The 14,083-nt window shown below is 52.3% G+C and overlaps 1 protein-coding gene across 11 annotated transcripts in view; it reads left to right on the top strand.

The window, feature by feature from the left end:
* RBFOX2 (RNA binding fox-1 homolog 2) overlaps positions 1 to 7,068 on the top strand; it is a 214,526-nt gene extending 207,458 nt beyond the window's left edge. For all 11 annotated transcript variants that reach the window (XM_077762052.1, XM_077762050.1, XM_077762045.1 and 8 more), the window contains 3 exons: positions 2,982 to 3,070; positions 3,485 to 3,557; positions 5,177 to 7,068. In XM_077762052.1, coding sequence (XP_077618178.1) covers positions 2,982 to 3,070; positions 3,485 to 3,557; positions 5,177 to 5,221 — 207 coding nt within the window. In that variant the 3' untranslated portion in view covers positions 5,222 to 7,068. The remainder of the gene's footprint in view (positions 1 to 2,981; positions 3,071 to 3,484; positions 3,558 to 5,176) is intronic.
* The last annotated feature ends 7,015 nt before the right edge of the window (positions 7,069 to 14,083 follow it).

Below are 14,083 nucleotides of genomic sequence, written 5' to 3'. Positions count from 1 at the left end.
TATCCCTCCCCCTGTCCCCAGCCCATGCCTGAACCCTGTCTCCTACCCCCCCTTCCCCGCCCTCGTTCTTTCTGAAAAACTTAAGAAACCGTACTGAAAACCTCAGTGTTTCAAACTGCACTTTGGTCTCATGTTCTACAAAAGACCACAGACTTGCTGGTAGAAGCAAAAGTCGAGAAAACGAATTCTCAGCGCGGACACTTTATGCGCTCCAAAATTGGAGTAGAAATAGATAACATCCGAATTTTCTTTGTCTTACAGTTGTTGATATATTTTGTTCAAAGCAGCAGCGGAAATGCTTTGGAGTATGACTACATCCAAGAGAAGTAAATCCATGATAATGCCATTTAAGTTTCCTAATTTTGGGGTAGTCACTGATGAATTACCAAATTAGCTTATACCTTCCCATCCTAAACATAGCTCCCCCCTTTAAAGGGCCTCTCTGCAACACCATTATAAAGTAATTAGGAGAGTAGTCGTGTTGAAATATTATCAACTTAAAAAACAAACCACTAATGTAGTTTTTCTTAATACTGATATTCTTCTCAAGCATTTTCTTGTCAATAAAACATTTGTACTCCTGCCCTGTTTTCCTGAATGTAAATAGCAAAGAACCTCATCATTCAAACTCCAAAGTCCCAGTTGAGTTACAATAGAAGGAAATCACTGCAGATAGATTCTCTCCATTTCCTTCTGGTTTGGAAGGAATCTTCTTTCCCATGGTCTGATCTATTTTGAATTGGTTTTGGTTAACAGTAACATTACCGCCAGGACCAGTGAGGCTCTGAGGGCTTCTTGCAGGCTGAGGAACAGGAGGGGAAGTGGTTCTCTCAGTAACTTCATTCAGAACCTCTTTCTCCAGAATTAGTGCGCTCCCGCTCAGAGCGATGATCTGGTGGACTCTCCTGTGTCTCCGACTTTACAGAGACTTTCAGAGTCAGCTCAGTACTGAGCCTCGGAATCCCTCAATGGGAATGTACATTCTGCCCTGTGGTACAGAACTTCCATTTTTCAATGTTTTACTCGGGTGAACACAAATTGGGCTTTCACTGCTTTTATCACCTTGACTTTTTAAATTTTTAAAGATTATTTCGGTGCCTGAAAGAATACAAAAGACACAAACTACCTGGTGCCTGTTTACCACCCTCTCCTGGCTCACAGAAGTTTCACTGAAGACGGCCCTGGTGTAGACCTCGCTCTAGCAAAGTTTAATTCTAAACCAATGGAACCGTCTGTGGCTATAATGAAAAACTGAGCCTTTAAGGTTCATTTAAAGCTTGAAATTTCAACTATAATGGTTAGCTTGTTGGCTTTGGCTAACAAAGCTCTTTAGAAGTTTGGTTACCGCTCTCTAGAAGTTTAAAAAAAAAAAAAAAAGACCTAGCCAGCCAGCCATAGATAGTCAGGTAAAGAGACACTTTATCTATAGCGTGGGTTAAGTATACGTAGATCTAACTGTAGTTACAGATACAGTGGTGTGTACGTTACAGCCCGGATGTACAGTTTTGCCCCAATCAGTCTGGCCTGCCTGTTCCCACAGACCTGGCTGGATTTCAGAGCGAACATGTTGATCACAGGTAGCCCCTCGAGGGTGCCTCCTGTCTTGTTTCTGCCCATTACCGTGTCATTTCCAGTGTTTGGTAATATTAATTAGTGTCTTCTTAGTTCTCCGAATATCTGTGGAAGAATTTGTAACAGAGAAAGAAACGTTTACTTTTCTGAGTGATTTCACTTGAACAAAGAGAAACAACACATAACCACTGTAATCCAGCTAGAGAGAGATGTTCGAAGCCACTGCTGACGACGTCAAGTGTAAATATTCCTCTGTAATGCAGTGTGTTCACGTAGCGAAAGCGTGCCACTGGACATAGTTTGAGAGGCGGAAATAGTCCTAAGAATTTACACCTGAATTAGGTGCAGGGGAAATAGATGGATCCCAGAAGAGGAAAGAGTAGGGCTTGCCACTTTTTAAATAGCACCTGTTGCTGTGATTATCTGTGAAATACTTCCCGGGAGTACATCGGGTCCCCTTTGGAGTATGTGGTTCCCCTAAACTGAAAGGAAGTAATAGGATGCAAGAGTTTGAAAGTCTCTAGGACCGAGCGGATAGTTGGAGCCATCGGAAGAAGGGCTTCAGAGCGGCTGTGAGACGGGGTGTGAGGCTCTCCGAATCTTTTAGGAGAGGAAAATAAATGGCAGGTAAATGCTTGGGCCGTGGGGGGAAGGCTTCCTGATCTCGTTGAACAGCAGGGCCCTCAGCCATTTGTCATCTCATTTGCCTGAGTCCTGAATGCAGCTCAGGGCCGGCAGACCTTTTCTGTGAAGGGCCAAGTGGCAAATATTTTTGGCTTTGGAGGCCGGATGGTCCCTTCACCCCTGCTTTCAGGAACAGGTGGCAGGCTGCAGCGGCTCACAGCCTGAAGTTTGCCAACCCCTGATCTACACTGGTTTTTCCTACTAAGTGTTGCTGGTTATCTTAGCCTCCTGACAGTCTAGTCCTGATGGAGCATAGCACCAGAGAGGACCTTTCTGTGACATCCTATCATCTCTTAGCAGTAAGTCAGTCTGAAGTTAACACGTAGAAATTTACATTCCCCACCAGTCAGATAGCGTACTCCCAACTTCCTACAAATATTTGCCGTGTTGAAAGGTCCGGCAAAAGACCATGAAGTAAGACAGACAGATCTGAGATCCTGTCTTCGTTGCTTAAATCTCGGAGAACAGGTCCTGCTGACCTAGTTCACTCGTTCCTGTCCCAAATTGGAAAGCAGATCCCTGCGTTGGGTGGAGCTTAATTTCGTGCCAGGGGAATGATAACATGCAGACTGATGCAGTTTGAAACATTCTCCTCCCACGTGTGTGTCCGTGTTTGCGTCTGTCCCTGTGTCACTGTGCGTGTACGTCTGCGTGTGGGTGGGTGTGTGTTGGTCCGGCCGTCGGGGGAGAGGTATCTGTAAAGTCAGTTCTCTTCTCTCCTGTAGGGTGGATACGCAGCCTACAGATATGCACAGCCCGCTACCGCGACCGCGGCCACAGCTGCCGCCGCCGCCGCTGCAGCTTACAGCGACGGGTAAGCGGGAGGGGGACTTGGGGGGCCGCGAGCCCTGGGCCGCCCAGGTGCCGCACCGCCTTCCTCCTCACCGTTTCCGTAACGCCACTCGGGCCACCCTGGGCGCGGGATGCCCAAGGACTGCCTCGTGCCCTGTGCTCCGCCCCCTCCTGCTCACTCTCATCTGTCTTTGCCTTTGACCACAGCCTCCCTCTCTCTCATCCCCACCTCCTTTCTTTTCCATTTGATAGAAGTACTCTAGGATTTTTCAGAGTTACTGCATTTGGGAGTAGAAATGGACAGGCGTCCGTTCTGCCCGTTCCCTAATAACATCCCAAGACCGAGTTACTTGCTGGTCTTTAGCACAGGAAGCGCTCTAATTCTTTTAGGTCATGGCCTTATCTTGCTCTCCCTGATTGTCTGTCTTCTCTCCAGTTACGGCAGGGTGTACACAGCCGACCCCTACCATGCCCTGGCCCCTGCCGCTAGCTATGGAGTTGGCGCTGTGGTGAGTATTATGCATACCTTCTCTTTTTAACCACTTTGCTCCTTTTAACTTTCACCTGAGCTGTCAGAAGCTCTAGAGAGGTAATCAGTTCAGCCCGTCTTCCATTGCCAAAGTGTTGAAGCCACAGAAGGCTATCTGGAAATTTCATATCCCCTTCTTGATCTATGTGTCGTAGTGTGAGCCCCTTGCCCTGGTTACGGGCAGCAGGAAGGACTGAGTAGTGACCGTCTGCCCTGGGTGATGGCGTCACTTGGGAGAGAAAGAAGGCAACCGATCGATGGTTTATGTTGACTCAGGTGTTGGCTGCATGCCTGTGGCTTTGTTTAACTGCCAGGTCTCAGCAGAGATGTCCGAAGAGACCCTGGGGCTGGCACCGTGAGCTTTCCAAAAACTGTGCGTTTCTTACCAATGCAGAAGGATGTCAAAGGATGTCCCTGCTGTTTCTGAGCCTTCTGGCAGAAAGCTCCAAGTGAATGCCCCCTACAAAAATATTTTTTATCCGTAACATTTGTGGCAAGATGCTCTGTTTTCCCAGAAGTGCAAAAAAGACCCATAGACCCCATCTAGAATATTCCTCCCCCCAGCTAGACTCGAACCCTCACTGCGGTATTTTAGTAGTGGCCCAGGTACCTCCAGGCCTGGTGGCTGTGACTCACAGGCCGCAGCAGGGACAGGCCATGTCACAGCGACACCCCCTAACAGGCTGCCTGGGCGTCATGGACCTTCAAAGGTGTGTGATGGGGAGGCAGAGTGATACATGAAATTCGAGACTTGGGCGAATACGAGAGAGCCCGTCATTTCTCACACTGAATTTCTACTGATAGATTGTGGGAGGAAGTCACAGGGTCGTGAGGGACTTTAGGTGTGGAATGAGGTAGAGACCGTGGCATCATTTTAGGTGCCAAAAAGATACAGGCCCGATCCCGGAAGAGTGACCCCAGGAGAGAGATGTTCTTTGGAAACTTTGAATGGAAAGAGATAGGCCATCAGATAAAGATAAAAGAAAGGAATAAAGCCAGGTTACAACCCCAGATAGACAGAGAAATAGAAATAAATTCAGGTATGTCAGGAAACACCTAGTTGGCTCGTTTTATAGGTTAGAGAGGAACTAGACTTCAGTAGTTAAAAGACTGACTCTGGTTTAAATCCAGCACCATCTTGAACGTGTATGTGACAGGGATCAGAGCCCCTGGTCCCTGCGGACGGGGAATGTACAAGAAGGCGAAATCAGCTATGTGCGTTATGTCATGGCTGTGATAATGTCCTCAAGGTAAAACAGAAACTTGTCCTAAATTTTAAACATCAAATTATTTACAGACCTGGTTTTAAACTCTACTGAGTTTCCCTTCGGCGCTCATTCACGTAAATAATGAAGTGCAGTGTCATCAGATTCCTTCTCGGGAACATCAGGTCAGCAGCGAGGGTCTTGGGCTCTGGTTTGAGCCCCCTAGAGGCAGAAGCTGGTTTCCTGAGGTCACTGCACAAGGTCACGTCGCACCAGTTGCCTTGAAGCTTCTCAAGAAGCATATTTCCCAAATCCCTTTTCAGGACCCTTGTCTTCATCTTTAATGTTTCTCTCATCAACCTTTCCATTGTTTTTATGTCTTTAATTACTGCAGGCGAGTTTATACCGAGGTGGCTACAGCCGATTTGCCCCCTACTGAAGTGACGTGAGACCCCGCAAATGGGACAGCCCCCCAGTTCATGAGGCCTGGCTATTGCAATATTTACTAGTAGAGGAACTCTATAGCAAGATGAAGAGGAAAAACAAACAAACAAACAAAAAACACAAAAAAAGAGAGAATACTTTTTTATACCTCACTATGTTCTTTGAATATGTATTTTTCCTTTAAATTTCTGCCTTTAATTCTTTTGTTCCAAAGATTGTGCATTTTTTTCTTTTTTTTTCCTTTTTTTTTTTTAACTGTGGTAAAAAAAAAAAAATAATGCATTTCCATGTCTGTATGTCCATGCTAGCTCATTCTGTCCATCACGGAAGAGGCAGTTCATGAGGAAGGAGAGACCTTAGGAGCTGATGAATGCATGTGATCAGAAATCAGCAGACAGTTACCAAAGTGTATCCGGTGCTGAGTGGCTCGGGGACAAGCAGAAGTGGAGATCTTTCTGCGACAGGATATTCCTCTAGTCTCCTGAGTCCCTGGTCTTTGACAGGCACTTCTGGTCGGCTGTGGCCGGGCTCCACACGCTGAGAGATGACAGGAGTTTGTGATTGCAAAGCGGGAGGATTACAAAGCCACTTTCCTCTCCTCTTCCCTCCTGTCTTCTCCATCCTTTTTACAATCATCTTACCTGCACAGCCTGAGACAGTTGGCATCGTTTTTGGAAGTATGGTGTTAATATTTCCAAACATGCTCTCAGACTGTGGATAATAAACACCTCGTTAGGACACCGATCTCAGAATGAACTCTGGAGCGTGAAAAAGATCATTGTTTTCTTTCTTGAGATCCTAGCATTCCTGCCGGGCCTCTTCTCCTTTCTCTGAACCACGGCTTAGCTCATCTGTCCTTCTATGAACTTCCTGCTCCCATGTCCTCAAGAGTCCAGGCATTTAGGACCCAGGGACAGGAGAATAAATAGCCAGCGACCAGATTAAAGTACGGAGTGTCGGGATGCAGTGAAGACAGGAAGGAGGAGAAAGGGGGTATCGGCCACTGTCTGGCAGGGCTCTGATGTTCCTGTTCTTTCTCTGACGTCAGGAGGGCAGGACAAGGTGTAAGTCCTACAAAAACCGTTAGCAAAAGATCGAGCACCGAGTCCCGGGTCAGCTGTCCCTGGAAGTTGCGGTGATTGGGGCGCGCAAGGGAAGGCAGAGGCACTTTGTACCAGCTCCAAAGCCATAGGAATTTCCAGCTCCGGGAGCCTCTGTGAGCCACTTCTCTGTCCACAGGCTTGCACTCTCGTGGCCCTTCTGCCCCCGGCTTCTCCTCATCCTCCAAAGATACCCAGCTGAGCACCCGCGTACTTGGCCTGTGCACCAGCACTACCGGGCGTAGCATCCAGAGCCCCTGAGGTCCCCCCCCTCCCCATGCTGGAAGGAGGGTCTGACACGGCAAGGACCTTAGGTGTTGCCAGAAAGTGTCGCGTGATGGCCATGGCGGCGCGTCACTGCTGTGGCTCAGCGGCTTCGATTTGATGCATAAGCGAGGTGTGGGGGCGGGGTTTCTCTTCTAGCTCGTAATGGTAAAGGCAAGGGTCCTGCATCATTTCCAGAATGAAGGCACTCGGAAATAGAAGAGCACGTTCTGTTTGGCTCCCTGGTCTGTTCACATTGGTACTAGGGTGACCTCTCACCCAAGGGATAGCTGCTAAAGGGAGAAATTCAGACACACGGAGCTTCAGCTTTGGGATGGGTTTGTTTTCCGTTTGGTTTTTTTTGGTTTTGATTTGTTTTTTTTGTTTTTTTTTTTTTTAACTCCTGCCTCCACACTTGTTCTTGGCTGATAACTATTCATGTCCCTGAATTAAAATGACTGACACATGGCAGCATCAAGCATCCTTTGTAAGCAGAGTGATCTGTCCGGGAGGGACTGGCCTGTCGTGTAAAAAGCACAAATCTTCTCCCCCCTTCAGAAGGCCCCCTCTCCTGGTGACCGGGGGACAGCCTGTCCCTGAAACGAGGGGAGACTTCGAGGAAGGTAGAGGCCTTGATGCAATCTTAACTGATGCTGGAGAGGAATGCATGGGACAGAGGCCACCGGACTGCCTGGGCCGCTGGCCATTTTTAAGGGATCTCCACCCCAAGCCAAAGTTCGGTTTGTTACCCTTATACAATTTTTGTTGTGTGTAGATAAATATTTTAGTTAGAAGAAGGGGAGTGGGGTGCGGGGCTGTCACAGTTCTAGAGAATGGGGGCAGGGAGAAATTTGTTTTTTCCTTTTCCTTTGGTTTTGAGGGAGAGCTTTTACTGACTAAAGACACGGAGAAATTTCATGTCCCGTTGAAATCATAGGGGCCATCGACGAAAATGACAAACCACTGCTCAGTGGAGACAAGGCCACATTTTAAACGGCTGTGACTGTCACAGAGGAGAATGAGGGGACGAGCTTAGCCATTTTCTCTTCTTGTGTCCGAGAAGGAGACGAGGATGGTGGGAAGGGGAGAGAAGGCAGCTCCCACTGCCCTCTTCAAAGAGGCAGAAGCGCGAGCTTGGGGCACCCTTCGTACATGTCCGTTCCGCCGGCCCTGGCCGGGGCCTCGGGGACGGGCCCTGCGCGCTCCGCTGCGTGTCCAGGGGGAGCCTAGCGCGCCTTCCCCCGGCCCCCTTTCCCAGGGAAGGCCAAGCAGACTTGTGCTTTCGCCAGAGGGGCCTTTGCCCCTCGGCGTCAGTGCGGAGACTCGGGGCGCCTAGCAGAGGTGGCGTCGCCTTCCCCAGCACCTCTTGAACTTTGAGACTCCGTTCGGCCGGCCTCCTCGGAGGCAGGTTCCTCAGAGCACCCGGGCGTGTCTGTTCCTGCCTCTGGTCCCCGCCGGACAGAGCAGGCGAGTCGGGAGAGAGTCTGGCGTGTTGGGGGTTCGTGGGAGATGCCGCTTGATAATCCAGAAACCTCAGCAGTGCTGCACGCCAGCACGTGAGGGACCCGGGACCGCCACCGCGTCACCGTAGCTCCCGGCTTGGACTTCTGTGCCCAGCGTCTTATTCCCAGAAAAGCTGGGCTCCTTGAAGGAGACCCCCAGTGAGAACCTCTCTCTCAGGCTCCCTCTTTCAGCCCAGAGAGCTGCCCGTAGGTCTTTTCCGGAATCCCTTGGGTTCCACGGTTCAGCCCCCTCGAACCCGGGTCAGCCGTTGCAACACGTCGTTTTTAAGGCTCTCGGGTTTTACGAACTTGCCATCGCCACCACCCTCCCAACAGCCACAGGTGGGGCTGAGCTGGTGGTGTTCTTCCCTGAGAAAGAAGGGGGCTGGGGCTCCCGGCTTCGGGGGAGCTGGAGGACAGTACTCAGTAGAACCAGTGACCGCAGCTCTTCCTCAAAAGCATAACTCCTAGGGGCTGCCCCGCTCTTACTTTCCTAGCGGACACGTGGGTGAGTCACCACCCGCGCCCCCGTCACCGGCCACTTAGCTTCCAGACGGGAGGGAGGTGTAGACCTGGGATCGAAGCCACGCCGAGGACCCACAAGAAGGCCTTAATCGCCCCCTTTCCTGGGGCAGGAACACGAATGCACAGCGGCCAGGACGGGGGAGGGGAGGCCGCNGGTAGTGGTGTTTTGAAAAGCATAAGTTACCTGTTTGCACTGTTATAAGATAGGAAAAAAAATAGTGGGCAAGGTGAACATCAGACATAAACTCGTGTGTTTTTATTTTGTCATGCTCTTGAAAATGTCTGACCATTTGTAGTAAACACCAGTGACTCTTGATTCTCTGTGGCATAAAACACGATCTTTTCCTTTTTCTTTCTTTTTTTTCTTTCTTTTTTTTTTTTTTTTTTTTTGGTAACGTTACTGTCCACAGACCTCTTCTTCCCTCCCTTTCCCTTTCCCCGTGTATTTCCTTCATACTTGCTTTACTGATCAACCAGGCAATAGCCATCCAAGAGCTAGAGCGTGAAGCAGGGCCCTCTCTCTCCGGGTCGGCTCTGGGTGTCCTAAGCCAGCACGTGCCCTCTGGTTTAGTGAGTGCAGTCGCGTCCCTGGCGCCTCTCTTGAAAATTAGGCTCGCGAGCCAGACTCCAGCGAGGTCTCCAGTTCCTGAATCAGGTGTACCAGGAATGAGGAGCCCAGGGCGGAGGGGACTCCTCGGTACCGGAGTTGGCTGTAGCCGCCGACTCGTTCTCCACGTTACCGGAACTGTAGCCAGTTACAGTTTACTCAGGAAAACGGTAGATCAATTCAGCCATGGTAGTGCTGCTTGGCAGGGATTGGTAACCGAGGGAACTGCTCATCAGCCAAAACGCAAACCTTGCCTTTAAGGAGACCGCCGGCGGGGGGAGGGGCTCTCCGTGTCCGGCTGGTCACACGCGCCGGTGTGGGGAAGGCTCGGTGACACCGGCAAGCAAAAAGGGAACATCAATTCTCCTTCCTCTCCCCACCCCCGGCCCCAGTTGCCCACACCAGATTCCCAGGGGGTACAATCGTTTTTGAATTTTTTTAAAAAAAAAAAAATGACTTGGTTTTTCTGGGGACTGATAAGTGCTTTAAGCAATGTCTCTACCCCATTGAGACTCCCAGCTTAGCCATTTTCTTGTATTTTTCTGTTCACAGTATTTGTGTGTGTGCGTGCGTGTGCGTGCGTGTGTGTGTGTGTGCTTGTTTCCGGCAGCTCGTTTTGGCTGTATTATATATCGAGTGATGAATTGATCCTCTTTTTTCCCCCGAAGGGATATGAATTGTTTTGTTTTGGGTTTTTTTTTTTTCCTTGTGTTCTAATTCTGCTTGTGAATAGCTGGAGCCCACCTAGGGCTGACCCACGTAAGCTAGGGCTCAAGCGCTCAGAGAGCCAGCATGGTCGACTCGCGTCCTTGACGGCGGACCGACCTGTGTCCCTGAGCCTTTCAGTCCAAATCTTTGCAAGGCTGAAAACGCCACAGAACCTCTCCTCTCCTCCCCACCCCCCATGGCAGGGACTGGACCACCCCAACACACACCATGCAGCTTCTCCGGCCCCTCCCATTGCCATGGCTGAGCAGGTACCTTCGGGGCACGGGGGCATCACATGGGATGCTTGTATAACTGACCACCTCGCCTTCTCTCCCCACCCCCACCCCCAGAGTCACTTCCTAGGGCCCCCGAGCTGCTTGCCCCGGGTCCTGTTTCCCTGCGAACTCCAGAGAAGCACCCCAGGGCTTTGTGACAGTCTCTGACTCCCTCCCCTTCTCGTTAAGAATCATATTGTATAGTAGCTTTCAGACCATACAGTATTCATTGGGTTACTCCTCTTATTATCAAGTAGCTGGAATTGTGAAGGTCGGAGTAGTTAGATCTTTAGCTTTTATTCCTTATTTTTTTGTATTACTATCCATGTGTATAAATTATTGATCATGTTGCTGGCTTTTATAAACTCTAAGCGAAGGAGGAGCGCTGCCTCTGCCTTTGCAAATGGTAATGAAGCACTGTTTTTAAATAAAAGAGAGAAACACCATTGTTTGGCCTGTGTGCGTTGATGGGGGTCTTCCCGAGGCTCAAAACCTACTACCCTTGGATTCGTCTCCTTCAGAGGGCGGAGAGGGGAGCCAGCGGGGCACTTCCGAGGTGGAGATGGAAGCCGACACCTGACCCTCTCCTCGCTGCTGAGAAGGCCACTTGGCCTTCCTGCCTCACTGCCCCCATCACCGTGGCCCCGGGGCTCCTGTGCGCTCTCCTTCCCGGGGGTCCTGCTGGCCCTTCGGTCTCCTGCCCACCTCCTCACCTACCCGTCCTGTGCTGGCTTCCCCTCCCCCGTCTCCAGAATTCTCCGCAGGTCTCCAGCGTCCTTCACTTGGCTCTCTGGTCACCATGCTTCCTAGTTCCGGGAGGAGATGGAGGCCATCGCTGTCTCCCTGAAAGAATGCTTTGCTACCAGACACCTACCCGCGCTCTCGCCCCTTCCTTCCCCCTCTCTCCTCCCTCACCTCGGGAGCTGCCCCCACTCCTCGCTCCTCACCCCATCCTTCCCCGGGCCTTGTTTGCTGTGCCCTCCCGCAAGGTCAACCTTTCGTTTCCTACTCGTTGGTCCCTCTGGCGAAATAATTCTGCAAGATCCCGGGTCCTCTCCTGCACGACAGATTCTGGACTAGATTTCTGCCCGCTGACGCCAGTGACTGGCTCTTCACCCTGCTGCGGGCTGGCTTCTCCCTCTAGGACCCGAGGCAGCCCCTTCTGGGGACAGCCAGTGGGTCACCGCCTCCCTGGTCACATTCAGCACTGCGACCCTTGGCCCTTCCACCTGCACGGCCACCATGGGGGTGGTGAGGTCTCCCTGCGCTGCCACCGCGCAAGCCAGCACCTGCCCCTCCTCTCCAGAGCTGTCCCCGTCTCCATCCGTTAGCCTGGCAGCACCCCCAAGTCTGTTCTCTGCGAGCCGCCTGTTACCGACACGGCCCTGCCCCCCGGAGCACCCCCTGCTCGCTCCCCACCCGGGTTGGAGCACCTGGGCATAGGGATGGCCTGTGCCCAGCACGTGGGACCCTCAGTCCGTGGGGGGCCGGGGGTTGCATGAAGGGAGACACAGTTTCCACTCTGCCTTCCCCTCCACTGTCACCCCGAGTAATGACAGTCACACTTGAGAGCCACATTATCTTCTCCATCTTTCCCCCGAGGCCCCCGAGGCTCCCACTTGGGCAACAGCCCTCCGGGGGGTCCTGGTGCCCCCTCCCTTCTTGCCGAGGACCCGCGTGGGCTGAGGCCTGACGGCTCTGCTCCCAGGCCGTCGCTCCGGGTGTGTTGGCAGCAAGTGCCATCCGGGAATGAGGTGTCCGTCCAGGACAAAGAACAAGATAAGCGAGAGGGGGATCCTCCGCGTAATTCAGCTGCAGTGTAGACCTCGGGCTTCCATCCGGGCTCCCATAACGGGACTTGGGGACGCAGGTGCTACCGCCGCCCGGGTGCCGGGAGCTGGAAAGCCCTCTGTGTCTGCTCCAGGCTTCCGCTTGTGCCGGAAAGCAGGACACGGGGACGCGCCAGCCTCCAAAGAGGGCGACATCGGAGCCCTGACCTCACACGTCTGTCACTCCCCTAAGACGAGGAAGCTGCAGAGCAGACGTGACCTAGCTGTTGCCCTAAGTCACCAAAGCAGGAAGCGGCAGAACCGGATCTGTGCCCTTTGACCTCTGACCTCTGGCGTTTCTGGTGCTTCTCTTAGAGGAGCTCCCGCAGAGGTGGCGCCCGGGGGGCTCAGTCGGTTGAGCATCCGACTTCGTGACCTCGGTGATCTCGCCCGTTAGTGAGTTCTAGCTCCACGTGGGGCTCACGGCCGCTTCAGATCCTGCGTCCCCGCTCCCTGCCCCTCCCCTGCTCGCACTCTCCCAATAATAAATATTTCAGAAAGAAACAAAGGAACCCCTGCAGAAATCCAAGAGCCAGCTGCCCCCGCCCCTGGCTGTCCCCGCGCCTTTTGTAGGGTCCTCTTCCTCCACCAGCCTGCAAGTCTCCGTGTCCCTGGGGCCCTCCCTGCACTGCCCCAAACTCCAGCCGTCAGTTTCCGCTCTCACGGGTGGCAGGCACCCCCTGAAGTCCGGATCCCCCCAAATTCCACCCCATGAAGATCTCACCACCCAAAACCTTGCGTTTCGAAAACCTCGGTCAGTGAGCTGAACAAAGGTTGGCAATCATCGTGTTAAAACCCAAAGGGGGGGGAGACCCAAAGAAGAAAAGAACGAGTGGAAATTCGCCCAGAGGACTGCGTCCCCCACGTTTGGCTCAGGCACCNCACGCCGACCTTCTCCCCTCGGCCAAGCGCCGTCCCCCGTCCCCAGCTCTCATCCTTCTCCCTGATTAAATCATGTCCCCCACCCCCCACCTCCGTGACCGGCCAGCGGAAGTGAGCCCCTCCGCCCGGCACCCTGTCTGACCTCCTTCCAGCCCTTAACCATTCTGAAATCATCTCAGGTCAGCTGGTTCACTGGTGTGTTTGCCTTTGCTTCTCTCACCCCTTCCATTAGATTCTGGTTCTAGAAGGTAAGGCCTGGGAGAGAAGGGGGCAGGCAGCCTCACGCACCACTGCATCCCAGCGCCCTGCACAGCCACTGGTGAAGGAAGAATGGCCAGGCCCCTGCCTCCAGAACCTTCCTCTCCTGGCCTCCCAGACCTCTATGCTGGGGCCCGGACTCTCCTTCTAAAATAAATGTGGCCACATCCTCCCTTGCCTCAAAATCCTTGAGAAATTCCCATTTTCCAGAGCGTAAAATCCAAATTCCTGAACATGGCACTCAAGGCCTCCACGCCCCCAGCTCAGGCCCCCTTGCCCAGGGCTCCCGTGTCCCCCCACCCCGCTGGCAGGGACTGCCCCCCAGGGACAAGCCGTGTCTCCTTCTCCCTTTGCCTTTGCCCCTCCTCCCTCGCCGAATGAACTTGTCCTCAACTTTCAGAGCTCAGATCAGATGTCATCTCTTTTTGGGACACCTGGGTGGCTGGGTCAGTTAAGCATTCGATTTCCGCTCAGGTCGTGAGCTCACCATTCGTGGGGTCCAGCTCAGAGCCTGGAGCCTGCTTCCGATTCTGTATCTCCCTCTCTCTCTCTCTGACCCTCCCCACTCTCTCTCTCTCTCTCTAAAACATAAACATTTTTTAAAAAGTCATCTTTTTTTTTAAGTTATTTTTTTCAGTTCAGGGAGGAGCAGAGAAAGAGAGGGAGAGAAAGAATCCCAGGCAGGCTCCGAGCTGTCAGCAAAGAGCCCAACGCGGGGCTCGAACCCGCGAACCGTGAGATCATGACCTGAGCCGAAGTCGGACACTCAACCGACTGAGCCCCCAGGCGCCCCCCGTAGACCCCTTCGCACCCACACCCTTCTTTCTGCTTGACAGACTTTAACTAAGAAGATTTTCTTTGAATCCGCTCGGCCCGCGCCTGCAGCACCCACTAACCACACGAGCGC

This window comes from Crocuta crocuta, unplaced genomic scaffold (assembly GCF_008692635.1).
Source record: "Crocuta crocuta isolate KB4526 unplaced genomic scaffold, BGI_CrCroc_1.0 scaffold193, whole genome shotgun sequence".
NCBI lineage: Eukaryota > Metazoa > Chordata > Mammalia > Carnivora > Hyaenidae > Crocuta > Crocuta crocuta.
This window is presented reverse-complemented; position numbering and strand designations above follow the sequence as displayed.